Source organism: Pan troglodytes, chromosome 4, assembly GCF_028858775.2.
Source record: "Pan troglodytes isolate AG18354 chromosome 4, NHGRI_mPanTro3-v2.0_pri, whole genome shotgun sequence".
Classification (NCBI taxonomy): domain Eukaryota; kingdom Metazoa; phylum Chordata; class Mammalia; order Primates; family Hominidae; genus Pan; species Pan troglodytes.
In genome coordinates, this window is record NC_072402.2 from 80,970,269 (window position 1) to 80,985,346 (window position 15,078).

A 15,078-nucleotide genomic window follows, 5' to 3' on the forward strand; every position below is an offset into this window, starting at 1 on the left:
CATAATTGAATTTTAAATGCTGAAACTTGTTTTCGTTTTAACCGGTAAGGGAAATCTTTCTAAAGGGTATTACATGCTTCTCTGGCTTTTTAAACAGCAAGCTGAGTATAATTTCACCTTTCCTTAATGTCTCTAAGTCATGGTGATGACGACCTCTTACTATATATCCAGTCCTGCACAGAGCGTCAGGCACCTTTGAGCATATTCAGGTAGGCAGGACCCTTATGCTAAATGGCCCCAGAGACTACAGTATCAAGCTACAATTGGCAATTCTTTCTCTCTACCATCTCCTACCTACATCACTACCTGCAGTCATTTTTCCAAGTAACACCTTCTAGCAGCCTCTTGACACTGTTTAAAATCTGCTATAATGCAGACAGAACTCAAGGTTGCCATGGGTAACCAGAGCCTAAGCTTGCAACAACCCTAAATTTAATTTTACATGCAAGTTCAAGGCAGCGGGTACTGTGCTGAAGGTGACTTCTGACCAGGGCTGACATTCCACTGGTCCTCACAGCATGTCATACTTCCGTACCAATTGGCCTGTCACCCTGAGCCCCCCAGCCCCCTCCTGCCAGCCCAGCATCCTGGCCCCTCTTCTAGGACCACACAGACTTCTCACACTCCCGGAACTCAAAGGTGCTGTCAGGCCCTGCAGGCTCCGGGACCCGGTTCTTGCATCCGCCAGCATCCCTTCCAAATGGTGGGTCCCCATGCCACGCCACTCGCTCAATATTGGAATGGACCCCAGTGTCTGGACCAAAGATTATTCTTTGTCTTCCCTGTGGAGTGAACAGGCAGAGTTTGAGGCTCTTCTCTCTCCCTCAAACTCAAAGGGCTTTTCTCAGATGCATGCTGTGCTCTGGGTCCAGGTTGCCTGAGGCTGACTGGGTGGGGTGTTACAAGTTACCTCTGGCTGAACATCTACCATGTGCCAGATGCTGTATTCAGTACATTAGGTAAATCATCTGTCATCCACTCAACAACCCCTTTAGGGAAGTAGCAGCAACAGCCTGTGGCTGAGGTCACCTGCCCCCATCACACACCCACTAAGTGGGTCCAAAAGCCAGACACACCTCTCTCCAAGGCCCGCATTCTTTGCACTGTGCTCTGCTCACGTTTATTAATGTACAAAGATGGCCGGGTGCAGTGGCTCATGCCTGTAATCCCAGCACTTTGGGAGGCTGAGATGGGTGGATCACCTGAGGTCAGAGGTTCAAGACCAGTCTGGCCAACATGGTGAAACCCCGTCTCTACTAAAAATACAAAAAGTTAGCCAGGCATAATGGCAGGCACTTGTAATCCCAGCTACTCAGGAGGCTGAGGCAGCAGAATCACTTAAACCCGGGAGGTGGAGGTTGCAGTGAGTCGAGATCGCACCGTTGCACTCCAGCCTGGGCAACAAGAGTGAAACTCCGTCTTAAAAAAAAAAAAAAAACAAAAAAAAACAAAGACGCCCAAAGTTTACATTCTGCAAAAATGTGTTTTAAGCGAAAAGACTTTTACTTTTCAGAAAAGACATTTGTTTCTGTTTTGGTGTGTGGGTTTTGTTTTAATTAATTCCATATTTTGCGACCAATTTGGAACAATCTGTCCTTAGGGAACAGATCTGGTTTACTTATAGAAAGCTAGGGAGTGACTGGCGTTACAAAGTATTCCTTTGTAGGAATGAATCTAGAAAACCTTCCCAGTTCTCCCTGCACCAAACAAGTAAGTAGAACATTCCAGAAAGTCCCCAGAGTGGATGTGATGGAGCTCACAAACAAAAACTTTCCTCCATGAGTTATCAGCCATGCCTTCAAGATGGGGCACGTGACATCAAACACCATGAATACCTCCCCTTCCCAGAAAGTTCTCTAGAAGTTCCCACCAGGACAAAGCTGCTAACACTCAAAAGAATGAAGGCTTCCCAGGATTACTAGGGATCAGGAGTGCCAGCCAGTGAAAAGGTAGGAATCAGGAACGGGGTCTGTAATTTGGAGGCAGTCACAGGTTTAGGCTCTAAAGCGGGTCTGGGGTACAGAAGTTCTGTCAAACCCATGGCCTTGAATTTTTTGTTCTTTCTCAAAGGATGGACATTCCAAATCGACCCTAAACTAATTTTTGAAATAAGCAAATCATGACCTCATCTTCCACATACTGTAACTGCTCCTTTCACAGTTAACACACACATGGTTCTCAGAGTGTCCTCATCAAAAAACATCCACAGTGCTCTAAAGTGTCCAGTGTCGGGGAGGAAATCATCCGAAAAATGGACTCCTATAAGGTGACAGGGACAAAATGTCACCTGTACTAGTAGTTTTCTAGGGCGACCACAAACCAGGAGGCTTAAGCAACAGGGATTTACTGTGTCACAGTTTTAGAGGTGAGACGCTGCAGCTCAAGGTGTCAGCAGAGCCAAGCTCCCCTAGTTTGGAGAGGCTAGGAAAGGGTTTGTACCAAGCCTCTCTCCCAGCTTCTGGTCGTTCCTTGGCTTTCAGCAGCATAACTCCAATCACACATGGTGTTACTCCTGTGTTGAGTCTGTGTCCGAATTTGCCCTTTTTATAAAGACAACAGTTATCCTGGAATAGGGGCCAACCTACTCCGGCAGGACCTCATCTTAACTAATTATTCCTGCAATGACCCTATTTCTAAATAAGGTCATATTCTGGGGGCTAGGACTTCAACATATGAATTTTGGGGGGACATAATTCAACCCATAACATCATCTAAGGTAGTTTTGAATTCAAAATCAAACTCCAGACAGGGAGCAGAAGAGATTGCAAGAGAGTCCTTCATACGACAGCTGTATATGCTAGTGTGGACCATTTATCACGCTGGCAGGTAAGTTGGTGTGTTGACCCCTGAAACCCACTGCTTACAAGTAAGAGTGAACAGGCAACCATCAACCGAGGAACCATTTGCTGGGAGGCAGAGAGGTACACTGGGGTCTGTACAGAACTCTAATTTCTGCTTACCACTTTTTAAGACAAAACTCACATAGGTAGGTGGGAAAATTTAGCACTGAAGGAAACAGTCAGTCACAAAGAGTGAAAAGGAACACTTGAGAACATTCAAAACACTTTCAAATCCCTACTACCTAAATTGCAAAGTGCTTCTAGTCCCGAAGCTCTGGCTAGAGCTAAGTTTGCCAAAAGGAGTCTATATTACAATTGGGCTTCCTTTTATTTTATTTATTTTGAGACAGAGTCTTGCTCTGTTGCCCAGGCTGGAGTGCAATGGCGGCACAATCTAGGCTCACTGCAACATCCACCTCCTGGGTTCAAGTGATTCTCCTGCCTAAGCCTCCCGAGTAGCTGGGATTACAGGCATGCACCACCACACCTGGCTAATTTATTGTATTTTTAGTAGAGGCAGGGTTTCGCCATGTTGGCCAGGCTGGTCTCAAACTCCTGACTTCAGGTGACCAACCCGCCTTGGCCTCCCAAAGTGCTGGGATTATAGGCATGAGCCACCACGCCTGGCCGGGCTTCCTTGTACAAGATGAAGCAGGGGGCTTGTTTTCCTTGTCAGTTTGGGCAGGTAGAAAAGAAACCTTATAGTTTGTTCTTCATAAGTCATTTTCTTCCCTGGTGTCTGTGATTATACTGAGGAGGTATTTTGTGAAGATGTAAACCATCCATGAAATTATGCACCAGATCGCACAAGGACCAAAGTACAGATCTGGTGCAGAAGTTGAGGTAGTATCGCACAAGGACCAAAGTACAGATCTGGTGCAGAAGTTGAGGTCGTACAATGCAGTGGTTAGGAATACAGACAATGGAGCCAGAAGGACTTGGGTTCAAATCTAATTTTGCCTCTTACTTAGGTGACCGTGGGGAAGTGATATTCAGCCAAGGTTTCTCATCAAAGGCTGTCCTTTACGGAATTGTGGTCGCTATTAAATGAGACAGCGGCTGGCAGACATCCTCTACGGTAGAAACTGCTCAATAAATGGTACTTCTTGTAATTATTCAAGAGAAATAGGGAGTGAAAAATCAAGCTAGTCTGTCTTGTTAACTCCTTGATTGTTATAAGGCAATAGGAGCCCAGGACTTGAGGATTCCTTGCCTCATTACTTGATTCAATTTCAAGCTCTCTTTCATGAAGACCAAGTAATAGGTGTTGGCCTTCCCTTTCTCCTACCACTACATCTCAGTGGCTTCAGGATACACCCTCTTTCACCTGGCTTTCATCGTCTAGCACACACACGGCTGCTTCAACACAGAAAGGAACTTCAAAGTCATGACTGCTGACCGCTAAACGAGATTTTACTTCCTCAGCTGTGGAAGGTTTCCAGAAGCCCAGCGTTTTCATTATATGTTCTTATTTTCTGTATCCTTTTTTTTTTGGAGGCAGGGTCTTGCTGTGTTGCCCAGGCTAGGGTACAGTGGTGCAAACATGGCTCACTGCAGCCTCGACTGACCTCCTGGGCTTAAGCAATCCTCCCACCTCAGCCTCTCGAGTAGCTGGGACTACAGGTGTGCACCACCATGCCCAGCTAATTAAAAAAATTTTTTTTATAGAGATGGGGACTTGCCATGTTGCCCAGGCTGGTCTTGAACCCCTGGGCTCAAGCAATCTTCCCATCTCGGCCTCCCAAAGTGCTGAAATTACAGGCGTCAGCTACCTTGCCCCTATTTTCTGTATTCTTGATGCTCTGACATTTGGAGTCTTGAACATCAACAGGCTGCCCCTCCCAGGGGTGGCTGATTCCTAAAGATAGCAAAGGACTCCCTTGTGAGTAGAGCTTTAACATACAAACCAACCAACCCAGAGCCATACCCAATTATCTCCTTTATCAAACTCACACACCAAGCCAATATTCTCCCTGCCTCAAATCACTCCAGGGCCAGACACCGGGACAACTAAGGACCATATAGTCTGGAGCCTACTGAAATTATTCAAACTATCCAATCCTAAGCACACTCAGCCACCTACCCTGCCTCCTCTGTTCCTTCCCATGAAAACCTCAATAAAGCCTATGGAGCCCCACGGGTGCAGTGACTCACACCTGTAATCCTAACACTTTTGGAGGATGAGGTGGGAGGATCACTTGAGGCCAGGAGTTTGAGACCAGCCTGGGCAACATAGTAAGATACCGTCTCTACAAAAAAAAAAAAAAAAAAAAAAAAAAAAGCCAGATGCAGTGGTGCACACCTGCAGACACAGTTACTAGAGAAGCTAAGGTGGGAGGATCCTTTGAGCCCAGGAGTTCAAGGCTGCAGTGAGCTATGACTGTGGCTCTGCACTCCAGCCTGGGTGATAAGAGTAAGATGCTGTCTGCAACAAAAAAATAAAAAATAAAATAAAATAAAGGCTCTGGGCCATGCTCTCCTCTCTCTTCTCTGCCTCCTCACTGACCCCTGCACTTCCCTGTGTAGCCCTGTGTGGTGTGGCGTGCCTCCTGTTTCTACAGATCTGAGACTTCGTGACAGCCATTTCCATGTGTGCGTCTTTTTTTTTTTTTTTTTTTTTGAGACAGAGTCTTGCTCTGTTGCCCAGGCTGGAGTGCAGTGGCGCGATCTTGGCTCACTGCAAGCTCCGCCTCCTGGGTTCAGGCCATTCTCCTGCCTCAGCCTCCCAAGTAGCTGGGACTACAGGCGCCCGCCACCACGCCCGGCTAATTTTTTGTGTTTTTAGTAGACACGGGGTTTCACCGTGTTAGCCACGATGGTCCCGATCTCCTGACCTCGTGATCCGCCCGCCTCGGCCTCCCAAAGTGCTGGGATTACAGGCGTGAGCCACCGCGCACGGCTCATGTGTGCATCTTTTACCATATCTGATTAAAACAAATCTCAGGTACGTTATAGAACAGCCAGTTGTAACAATTAACGAATCCCACTGGTCTATTCCCTGACATTTTCTCCTATTCCTATTTCCTAAGCTCCTCAGCTTCAGCTATTTGAGTCCAGATACCAAGAGGTCACACCCATCCAAGCATTTCTTTCGGAGTGCCCATAAGTGGAGTGGTGCACCGAATAGGACATTTGGCTGGGAGTCAGAGACGGAGCCTGAGCCTCGGCTCTGCCAGTTATCACTGCGGCATCCCAGGAACACCACTAAACCTCTATGGGCTTCTGGAACAATAACACTAGCTCAGATAGATAAAAAAGTGTCTCACAGATTCACCCCTAGTATTTTAGCATAGGCAGCTACAGCGAACCTCCCTCCCACCCCAATACCACCATCCCAACAAACTTACCTAGGGTCCCAAAGCTAGTTGCTAGAAGACCTTGGAGAGAACCTGGAATCCCAAACCCAGTCCACTGCTCCCTCCATCACACCACATGTGATCCTTCTTCAGAGCTTCAATAAAGATTCTAGTTCTATGTTCCACCTTCTGTCATGACCCTGGCCCATCACCTTCTATTCCTCTTAATCTTTCTTTGCAAAACTGGGCATCATCCTATCACTGCCCCAGCAAGTAAATGAAAACATCAAGGAATCCTCCATTGGTAGCTGGAAAGTCATCTCATCCCAGGGGTAGATAGGTTCTTAGAGGCCGGGAAAGAAAACTTTGCCTCCTAAAGACTCCAGCAACCTCCCAAACACTCTCCATTATGGTAGTAATGATGCTATTAATACATATAGACTACTACTTACTAGACATAGTGCTGAGCCCTTTATATGTACTATTTAATCATTTAGTTATTGGCATCAACAGTCTTATGATTCCCATTTCACACATGGGGAATCTGAGGCTAAGAGGTACAATTTTCCCAAGATCAAGCAGCTAGTAAAGGGAACCCAAGGAGGCAGCCCCAGTTATCTGTTCTGGAGCTGGAGCTCCTGACTACTTCGTCCTCCTGCTGGATGTCCCCTCCCTGATCTTCCTTCTACCTCTCTATCCGAATCAGCTTCTTTCCAACCAGATAGCTGCAAACGGTAGGGGCTCTTAGGGACCACTTTCAAAGAACTATCTCCAGCTCCATGGCAATCCCCACTTCTAACCCTGGACCCAGCCTCCAGGAAGCTGAGTCACTTTTTCAACTCTCTGCAGCATCTTGAGCCTGGTGGTGGTCAGCGTTGCTCCTTTTCTGAGAACAACCTCTAATCCCAAATAAAATCATTTCATCCCTCCTTGAAAATGAGTGGCTTTTCCCAGTAACAGCCAGTCAGGCACCTAGCCATTGGCTAAAAGCATCTCTGCAGTTGAAGGGGCAAACCAAAGGAAATACTGGTGAGAGTGTCTACTGCATAAGTCCTCACACCTGTGAGCCAGCTCTGTGCTACTTCCTTTCCATGTACTGGATCATTTGAATTTGGACCATGTTGTATGTGCCCAATGACTGCTTGTTGACCCACCACATCCAATCTCCATTCTTCTCCACCCTGCACTTTGCACCAGGGCACTGACACATATAGACAAATCAATGGACTCCCCTGCCCCTGGCTGGTTTCCACTGATGGGAGGCTCTGACACTGGAGGGAGGTTGAAGATTAAGGTCAAGGTATTTCTGCTCTGGTTCTCTCCTTGCAGAGTCTCCTCGGATGAGCTGTCTCCATCATCCAAAGGTCACTACGTTTCTCAAGGTGGCCTTCTCTCCACGATTCTCTCCTTCTAGGACATAGGAGCCTTACTCCCAGGAGCCCCTGAAAGCTTGACAAAATTCATGGATCTCACTCAGAATATCCTCAAATTCTCTTTCCCAGTCTCTTTCCTATATACCTATCATTAAAACCCTGATGTGTAGTGAAGGGTTAACTCACCAGGGGTGAGGTATTGAGACCATGTGCATTCCAAAGAAAGGACTGGCTCCTGGGAGATAAGATCTAACCCCTTAGAATATCCTGCTTGACAATAGTGTCTTTGTATACCTGGGGGTGTTTGGCCTTGTCAGAGAGTTTATGCTAAGAATATGACTTATGGTAGAAGACTTGGGTCATGTGGCATTAGTTTGACCTCTGGAGGGACTGGAGAGGAGTAGCTAAGCTCAACCACACAGGTACTCCACGCTTACATGACCCACCCCCAAGAAAAAACCTTGGACACCAAGATTTGAGTGAGTGTCCCTGGTTGGCGTCAAACATCGTTGCTGGGAGAACTGAGCACCGTCTGCACAACTCCACTGGGAGAGACAACTGGAAGCTTGTGCCTGCTCTCCACGGACTCTACTCTCTGTGTCTTTTACATTTGCTGATGTTTATCTGTGTCCTTTCGGTGTAATGAACTGAAACTAGAAATATGACTGCTTTTCTGAGTTTGTGAGTCCTAGTTAATCACTGAACCTGAGAATGGTCTTGGGGCCCTTGGGGTCTTGTTCCCTGATTCACCTGGGAAACACGAAGACAGTCCAATAACTTAATATGGTGGTGGGTGGCCATGTGGGTAGAAAACAGAAATATGCTCGAGAGTATTCAATGCATTCAGATAAGATCAAAGTGGATCTTCCAGGGTGGGGCTTCTGGACTGTGAGTCTGGGAGCCTCATGGTTGCTGGGACTAAGGTGATATGGGATAGGCAGATGAAAACACATCCAAGACCCAACCTTTGGTGCTCCAGTTGAAGATGTGATGCTGCGTTGAATGGATGAGGGGGTTTAAATGAGACATTTCTTATGCCATCAGCTTCTTATTGGCAGGATTCATAAACCTCTGCAGCTGCAGATCTGGGAACCACCGGGTTCCCGTGTCCAGCCCCTGTGCCAGCAGGCATTCCCCCTACTTACCTGGCCCCACTGACATCAACTCCAACCATCAGCTGCCCATTCAGTGAGAGGATCTCATCCCGCAGTCGGACCTTCCCACTCTTCCCTGCTGGGCTGTTCTTCCTCAGCTCTGTCACCCAGATGCAGCCCACATCCAGCACAGGACCCTGGTGGGTTTTCCTCTTCTTGCCCCCCCTGCGCTTTTCACCATAGTCCCCGAAAACAGGGATGTTCCCAAAACTCAGGCCCACAGTCTCTGTGTCCCCCAGCTCCTTGGTGAGGTACACAGTACAGATCTCCATTTCGGGGGCGCTGTGATCAGGTGGGACCGTACTCTCATCCACAGCAAAGTTCAGCTGGATGTACTCCTGCAGCTTCTGGATGGCCGCCTGGCAGAGCCGCTGCTCCGGCCCGTCCCCACCTTCCTGCAGGCTGTTCTGCAGCCACTGGTAGAGGAGGGGCAGGTGCAGCACGGCATTGTCCTGGGTGATGGGCATGGTGCTCACTCCCAGACACCAGCATCATCAGAGGTCTTGCTCCTGGGGGCCAGACCCCACAGGGCCCCACGTCCCCTGGGGTCCCTGGCCATCATCAGCTTTGCCTGTGTTCATGTTCAGGCTGGCAGATGAGCCTAGGGACACCTACTCGAGACTATGCTGTTTGCCTTGGCAGGAGGAAGCTAGGACCCAATTAGAACAACTGTGGAACAATGGTGCTGGAGTGCTCAATGAGGGAAGGAAGGAAGTGTCTAACAAGTCCCTGCCAGGTTCATTTCACAGCAGGACCCAGGCAAATGACACAGGAATGGAGGATCCCTCCAGCAGTGGCTGTGTGTCCTTCCCTGGGCTCATTCACACCTGGGAGAGGAAGAGGAAAACACAAAAAGCTCCAGTTACAACAGTGAGCCTTCTCACCTAGAAAACATAGCCTCCTGTGTTACAGAAGGACCATGTGTACTTTTCAGGCACCAAGCACAAACCCAGAACCTAATGCTTCCCCATTCCCCCGTGTGGCTACCTCCATGCTGTATGGACACTCCCTTCTCTCAGACAGACGCCTCTGGAACACTGGCCTTCTCCAGGAAGTTTCCTGGATCAGCAGAGAAACCAGATGACTTGTGCCAAGACAACCCTCACCAACATACTATCAAACTCACACCCAACCAGAAGGCTGTGTGACAAGACCCCGTGGAAGGCTGTGGAAGGATCTGCATATATTTAAAATCTTACACTCCTAGAAAAAGAAAATCTATGTTGATTTGCCTTGGTCAGCCCAGCTGTACACACAGGAAGGCTCTCCATTCCAGAAATCTGTTCTGACAACACTACCCAGAGAAGAAAGATCCGATCAACACCATGGAGAGATCCCGCCTCCGTCCCAGGGCAACACCATTCCTAAACTTCGCCATCCTGTAGATTCAGAGGGAAGTCTGGCTCTTTGCAGCCCAGGTTTTAGTATCATCTCTACATTTCCTTTGGTAAATGGTTAAAACTGACTTATTTTCAGGCCAACCTAAAAGCCATCCCCTCCAGAGGAATGTTCCTCCAAATGCCTGGGCGAGAAGACAGGTGCCTTCTTTGCCTTGCTTTTAAACACATTATATACAGTGGTGACACCAGTCAGCAGACAGCAGGGCCAGCGGCTCCCACCAGAGCTAAAGCCTCACACTCCCTCTGAATTCTGCACGGTGCCTGGTACATATTAAGTCCCCAGTGAAAGGTTAATTCAATTCTACTGCCAACTCGCCTTCTCCACCAAAGAAAAATTTCACCTCCATTCTCCATAAACATAGAAAAGTGATCCCTTTCACGCTCTTCTCTGAACTTCACTTTCTCCCAGAGAAAGTCAATATAAACCGTGCCATCCAACGTGGAAAACATTCTCCAGCCTTCTCAGGAAGTGATTTAACAAGGAATAATAATGCATGGGAGAGGTGTCAGAAGCCATGTCAATAATAAATGACCTTATTACTCAGTAACCAAAAAGAAATTTCCAATATAGCGTGCTTTGCGTTTCCAAAGAACTTGAGTGCCAGCTATTAATTGGTTCCAAATAAATCAAAAGCTTAGCAAATATCATCTATATAATCATATGGTTGTTAAAAAGAAATGCAAGGCTGGGCGCGGTGGCTCACACCTGTAATCCCAGCACTTTGGGAGGGTGAGGCGGGAGGATCGCAAGGTCAGGAGTTCGAGACCAGTCTGGCCAACATGATGAAACCCCATCTCTACTAAAAATACAAAAATTAGCTCGGTGTGGTGGCAGGCACCCGTAATCCCAGGCGCCTGTAATCCCAGACAGGGTTTCACTATGTTGGCCAGGCTGGTCACTGTCTTATTCATCAATATATTCACTACTCCAGCACAGCACCTACCACATCGTAGACTCCTAATAATTTATAAGACATTTTAAAAGATCCTTTACATTACAATTTTAACAGCCTGTGATTCAGGATGTTAGTCACAGTTGAGATGGCTCCATACATATAAAAACAGTAAATATCAGGCTGGGCGCAGTGGCTCAGGCCTGTAATCCCAGCACTTTGGGAGGCCGAGGCGGGCGGATCACAAGGTCAGGAGATCAAGACCATCCTGGCTAACACAGTGAAACCCCGTCACTACTAAAAAAAAAAAAAAAAAAAAAAAAAAAAAATTAGCCGGGTGTGGTGGCGGGCGCCTGTGGTGCCAGCTACTCGGGAGGCTGAGGCAGGAGAATGGCGTGAACCCGGGAAGCGGAGCTTGCAGTGAGCCGAGATCTCGCCACTGCACTCCAGCCTGGGCGACAGAGCCAGACTCCGTCTCAAAACAAAACAAAACAAAACAAAAAAAACCCCGTAAATATCTTGGTCAAGATGCTCTTTAAATAAGTCTGATTGAGGAAAACCAAACTGAAGAGTAGTAGGAAATGTTTTCCTGGTGTCAATTTGCACTCATTTGATTCATTCAGCAAGTATTTATCGAACATTTATCAAGTCCTTGAACTTGGCACTGGTTATATACCAGCAATAAGGCAAATTCCTTGCCCTGTAGGAATTCATAGTCTAGTGGGGAGGTACATAAATAAATGGAAATTAGTGTGTAATAGGTCTACGATAACACCTCCCCCGCTCCCCTCCCGTCTCGTGGGGATGGTCCAGAGCTTGACATCTCACCCAAGCTGGGACAATCAGGGTTCTTCCCCGAGACCTCAGTACTGCGACTCTGAAAGAGTCCTAGTTTCTACCCTGTGGCAGGAGTCATAGCTTTTGAACTAACGAACTTTTGAACGATTCTATCTCCTGTGTGGATTGAGTAGCAAAGAAAGTCATCCTGCTAAGAAATAGAGAAGTTGATCGGTGGCGGGCAGAAGCGCAGGACGGGGAGAGAGCGCCCCTGGGTTCCCCACAGCTTTCTCGTCCTCACTTTCCGCCATCCCGGACGGGGCTGCATTGCTGCCCGCGCCCTAACCAGAAAGACAGCATCGATCCTTACAATAAATTACATTGTAAGATTTTGACGACTTTAAAATGAAAGAAAAAAGGTAAAGCAAAATGAACCTAAACAAAACTTTAAATGAAAATAAACTTTACCTTGAGTTGTTTTCCACTCTTTGCAACTCGAGTTGTTAATTACTACTTTGCAAGTGAGTGAAGCTGATTGGCTCAGCTCGGATCTGATGTCCAATCACTGTTGGCCAAGAGGGTGGGGCCACAGGATAGCAACAGGGCCACTGAGAGCCCACCCTCAGGCCCTAGAAGAGGGTCGGAGGGATGGACAGGGAAGCAGTTTTCAGAAGAGGAAAAATTGTTGGAAATACACGGACACCCTCAAAGACACTTAGTCTTATTCTTAGGTGTCCATGGGCTACACAGCCTTTCAATCCCATACCTATAATTGAGGGCTTTCCAGTAATCCTTCCAGTCCTTTATTCTATCAACTCATTTTCCTGGGATTTTTCTATAAATAAGGGAAGTAGAAGCATCAATATCCACTCGCGATGATTTGAGATGATTCAGGGCGTAAGAAAAGACAGAGATGTTGCAATACTATGAAAAGTGTGGTTGTTCCACAAGATCCAATAAAACACTCCAGTGCGCAAAACATTGACTCAGGGAAGATACAGAACAGAAATCTGCAGTTAGAAATACTGACCTCCCTGGATGGCTAGTCTGTGCAAAGGCCTACAAGCTTCCCATCTTGAAGGTCAATCCATCTCAACAGTGAGCACAATTTTTGGACATGGAGGTTCACTGCAACAGCCCAGTCCATTTTTGTGTATCATAAATAATTCTCCAATTAGATTCCCATCTCAAGCAAATAGCTGTGATAATTTAAATTAATTTTGAATCGCTTGAAGCTGATAGCCTTAGCATTCAAAATAAATACTTCTGTTACTGAGATAATTTACTGATATGGTGTTAAAATCTACCAACTTTCTTGGATCCTGTCTCAGCTAAGCCATGCATTCTCAGTAGGTGACATTACTCACAAGGGGGTGAAAATTAGTTGAGGGAGGCAAAAAAAGTCTTAGATGCTCTAATGGTTAGCAGACCCCTCCTCCTCCTACCAAAGCTCGATCCTACCCAACAAAATCTTATTCCTTAGTATTTATTTTCTCATGTTACAGAGAAGTTAAATTTAATTTTTCTCCAGGCAGGGATGTGAGGACAATAAAAGGGTTGAGAACCAATGAACTAACTGAAGCTAATCATCTTCTATAGGCCTAGGGTCACCCGAAATTCAGAGCCTAGATCCTTAACGTGGCTGGGGGTATAAAAGGATCCTCTGGTTTATCTAGACCTTGCCTTAAAATCAGATTCACACCGGGCTGTCATGTACTAGCTCTCCCTTCCAGATGTCCTGGATTCTAGACGTTCTCCTACTCTGACCTCTGCTAAATTCCAAGTTCTTCGACCTTCACCTAATCTTCCTATGCTCTTCTCACTTTTAGAAAATGCTATCATTTTAAAAGGAAACTAACTTTGTAAACAACTGCTATGTACCCACAAAAATTAAAAAAAAAAAAAAATTTTTAAAAGAAACCAACTATGGGCCGGGCGTGGTGGTTCACGACTATAATCCCAGAACTTTGGGAGGCCCAGGCAGGCAGATCACCTGAGGTCAGGAGTTTGAGAGCAGCCTGTCCAACATGGTGAAACCCCTGATCTCTACTAAACAAAATACAAAAAATTAGCCGGGTGTGGTGGTGGGCGCCCGTAGTCCCAGCTACTCGGGAGGCTGAGGCAGGAGAATGGTGTGAACCTGGGAGGCGGAGCTTGCAGTGAGCCGAGATCGCACCACTGCACTCCAGCCTGGGCGACAGAGCGAGACTCCTCCATCTCAAAAAAAAAAAAAAAAAAAAAAGAAAGAAAGAAACCAACTATGATTAAATATCTACTATTAATTCTTTCAACAAATGTTGATTGAGTGTCTATCACGTGCTGGGTCCTGAACAAAACAATGTCCCAGAAAGCTTCTTGAAGCCTGTGTTCTGAAGATGGTGAATTATTAAACAAATGTGAAATACTATGACGTCAGATGGTGACAGTACTGTGATGGTAACTATGGTAATGTCAGAGGATAGCGAGAAGGTGACATTTGAGAGATTGAAATTGTGCCCCAAAGAATTAAAGAAACCAATAACAGAAATTTTTGTGTTGGTAGGATGACAGATTTTTTTTAAAAGAAGTAACTTGCTGAAAACTAAAACTCCCTGCACATGAGCTGTAAGAACTGGCTGAAATTGCTTCAAACTAATATGGCCACCTGGAGTTTGCAAAGAATGAGCACGCTGAAATCACAGCCTGAATTTCCACCACATTTCATGCTAACTCTGCCCAAATTTGCACACATGACCCGTGAGTTAGCACGAAGAGACAACTGTGCATGCCCAAGGGACTTTCCAGACCTCCCGTTTCCTTCAACTTTCAATATAAAGCTTTTAAAAAATTTTTTGAGACAGTTTCACTCTGTTGCCCATGCTGGAGTGCAATGGCGCGATCTGGGCTCACTGCAACCTCCACCTCCCGGTTTCAAGCGATTCTCAGCCTCAGTCTCCCAAGTAGCTGCGCTTACAGGCGCAGGCCACCATGCCCAGCTAATTTTTTGTATTTTTAGTAGAGATGGGGTTTTGTCATGTTGGCCAGGCTGGTCTCAAACTCCTGATCTCAAGTGATTCGCCCGCCTCAGCCTCCCAAAGTGCTGGGATTACAGGTATGAGCCACTGCATCCAGCCATTATAAAGCTTTTCTAGTGCATGGGGCAGTCAGCCTCTTTTGCTCAATAACAAGTCCTGAATGAAGTGAGACACTGAGCCACAAGAATATCTGTGGGAAGGTTGTTCTGAGCAGAGGGAACTGCAGGTGCAAAGGCCCTGGGGTAAAGACTTGCCTGGCTGCCTGAGGATGAAAGAGGAAAGATGTAGCTACAGAAGAAATGAGGGGGAAGTGCCCCCACTCTGCTAGGAG

The 15,078-nt window shown here is 46.7% G+C and overlaps 1 protein-coding gene across 8 annotated transcripts in view; it reads right to left on the bottom strand.

The window, feature by feature from the left end:
* The window catches only part of PDZD2 (PDZ domain containing 2), a 472,210-nt gene that overhangs the window by 303,301 nt on the left and 153,831 nt on the right, over nt 1-15,078 (bottom strand). For all 8 annotated transcript variants that reach the window (XM_054685117.2, XM_016953479.4, XM_054685114.2 and 5 more), the window contains one exon: nt 8,655-9,490. In XM_054685117.2, the coding sequence (XP_054541092.2) occupies nt 8,655-9,130 (476 nt within the window). In that variant the 5' untranslated portion in view covers nt 9,131-9,490. The remainder of the gene's footprint in view (nt 1-8,654; nt 9,491-15,078) is intronic.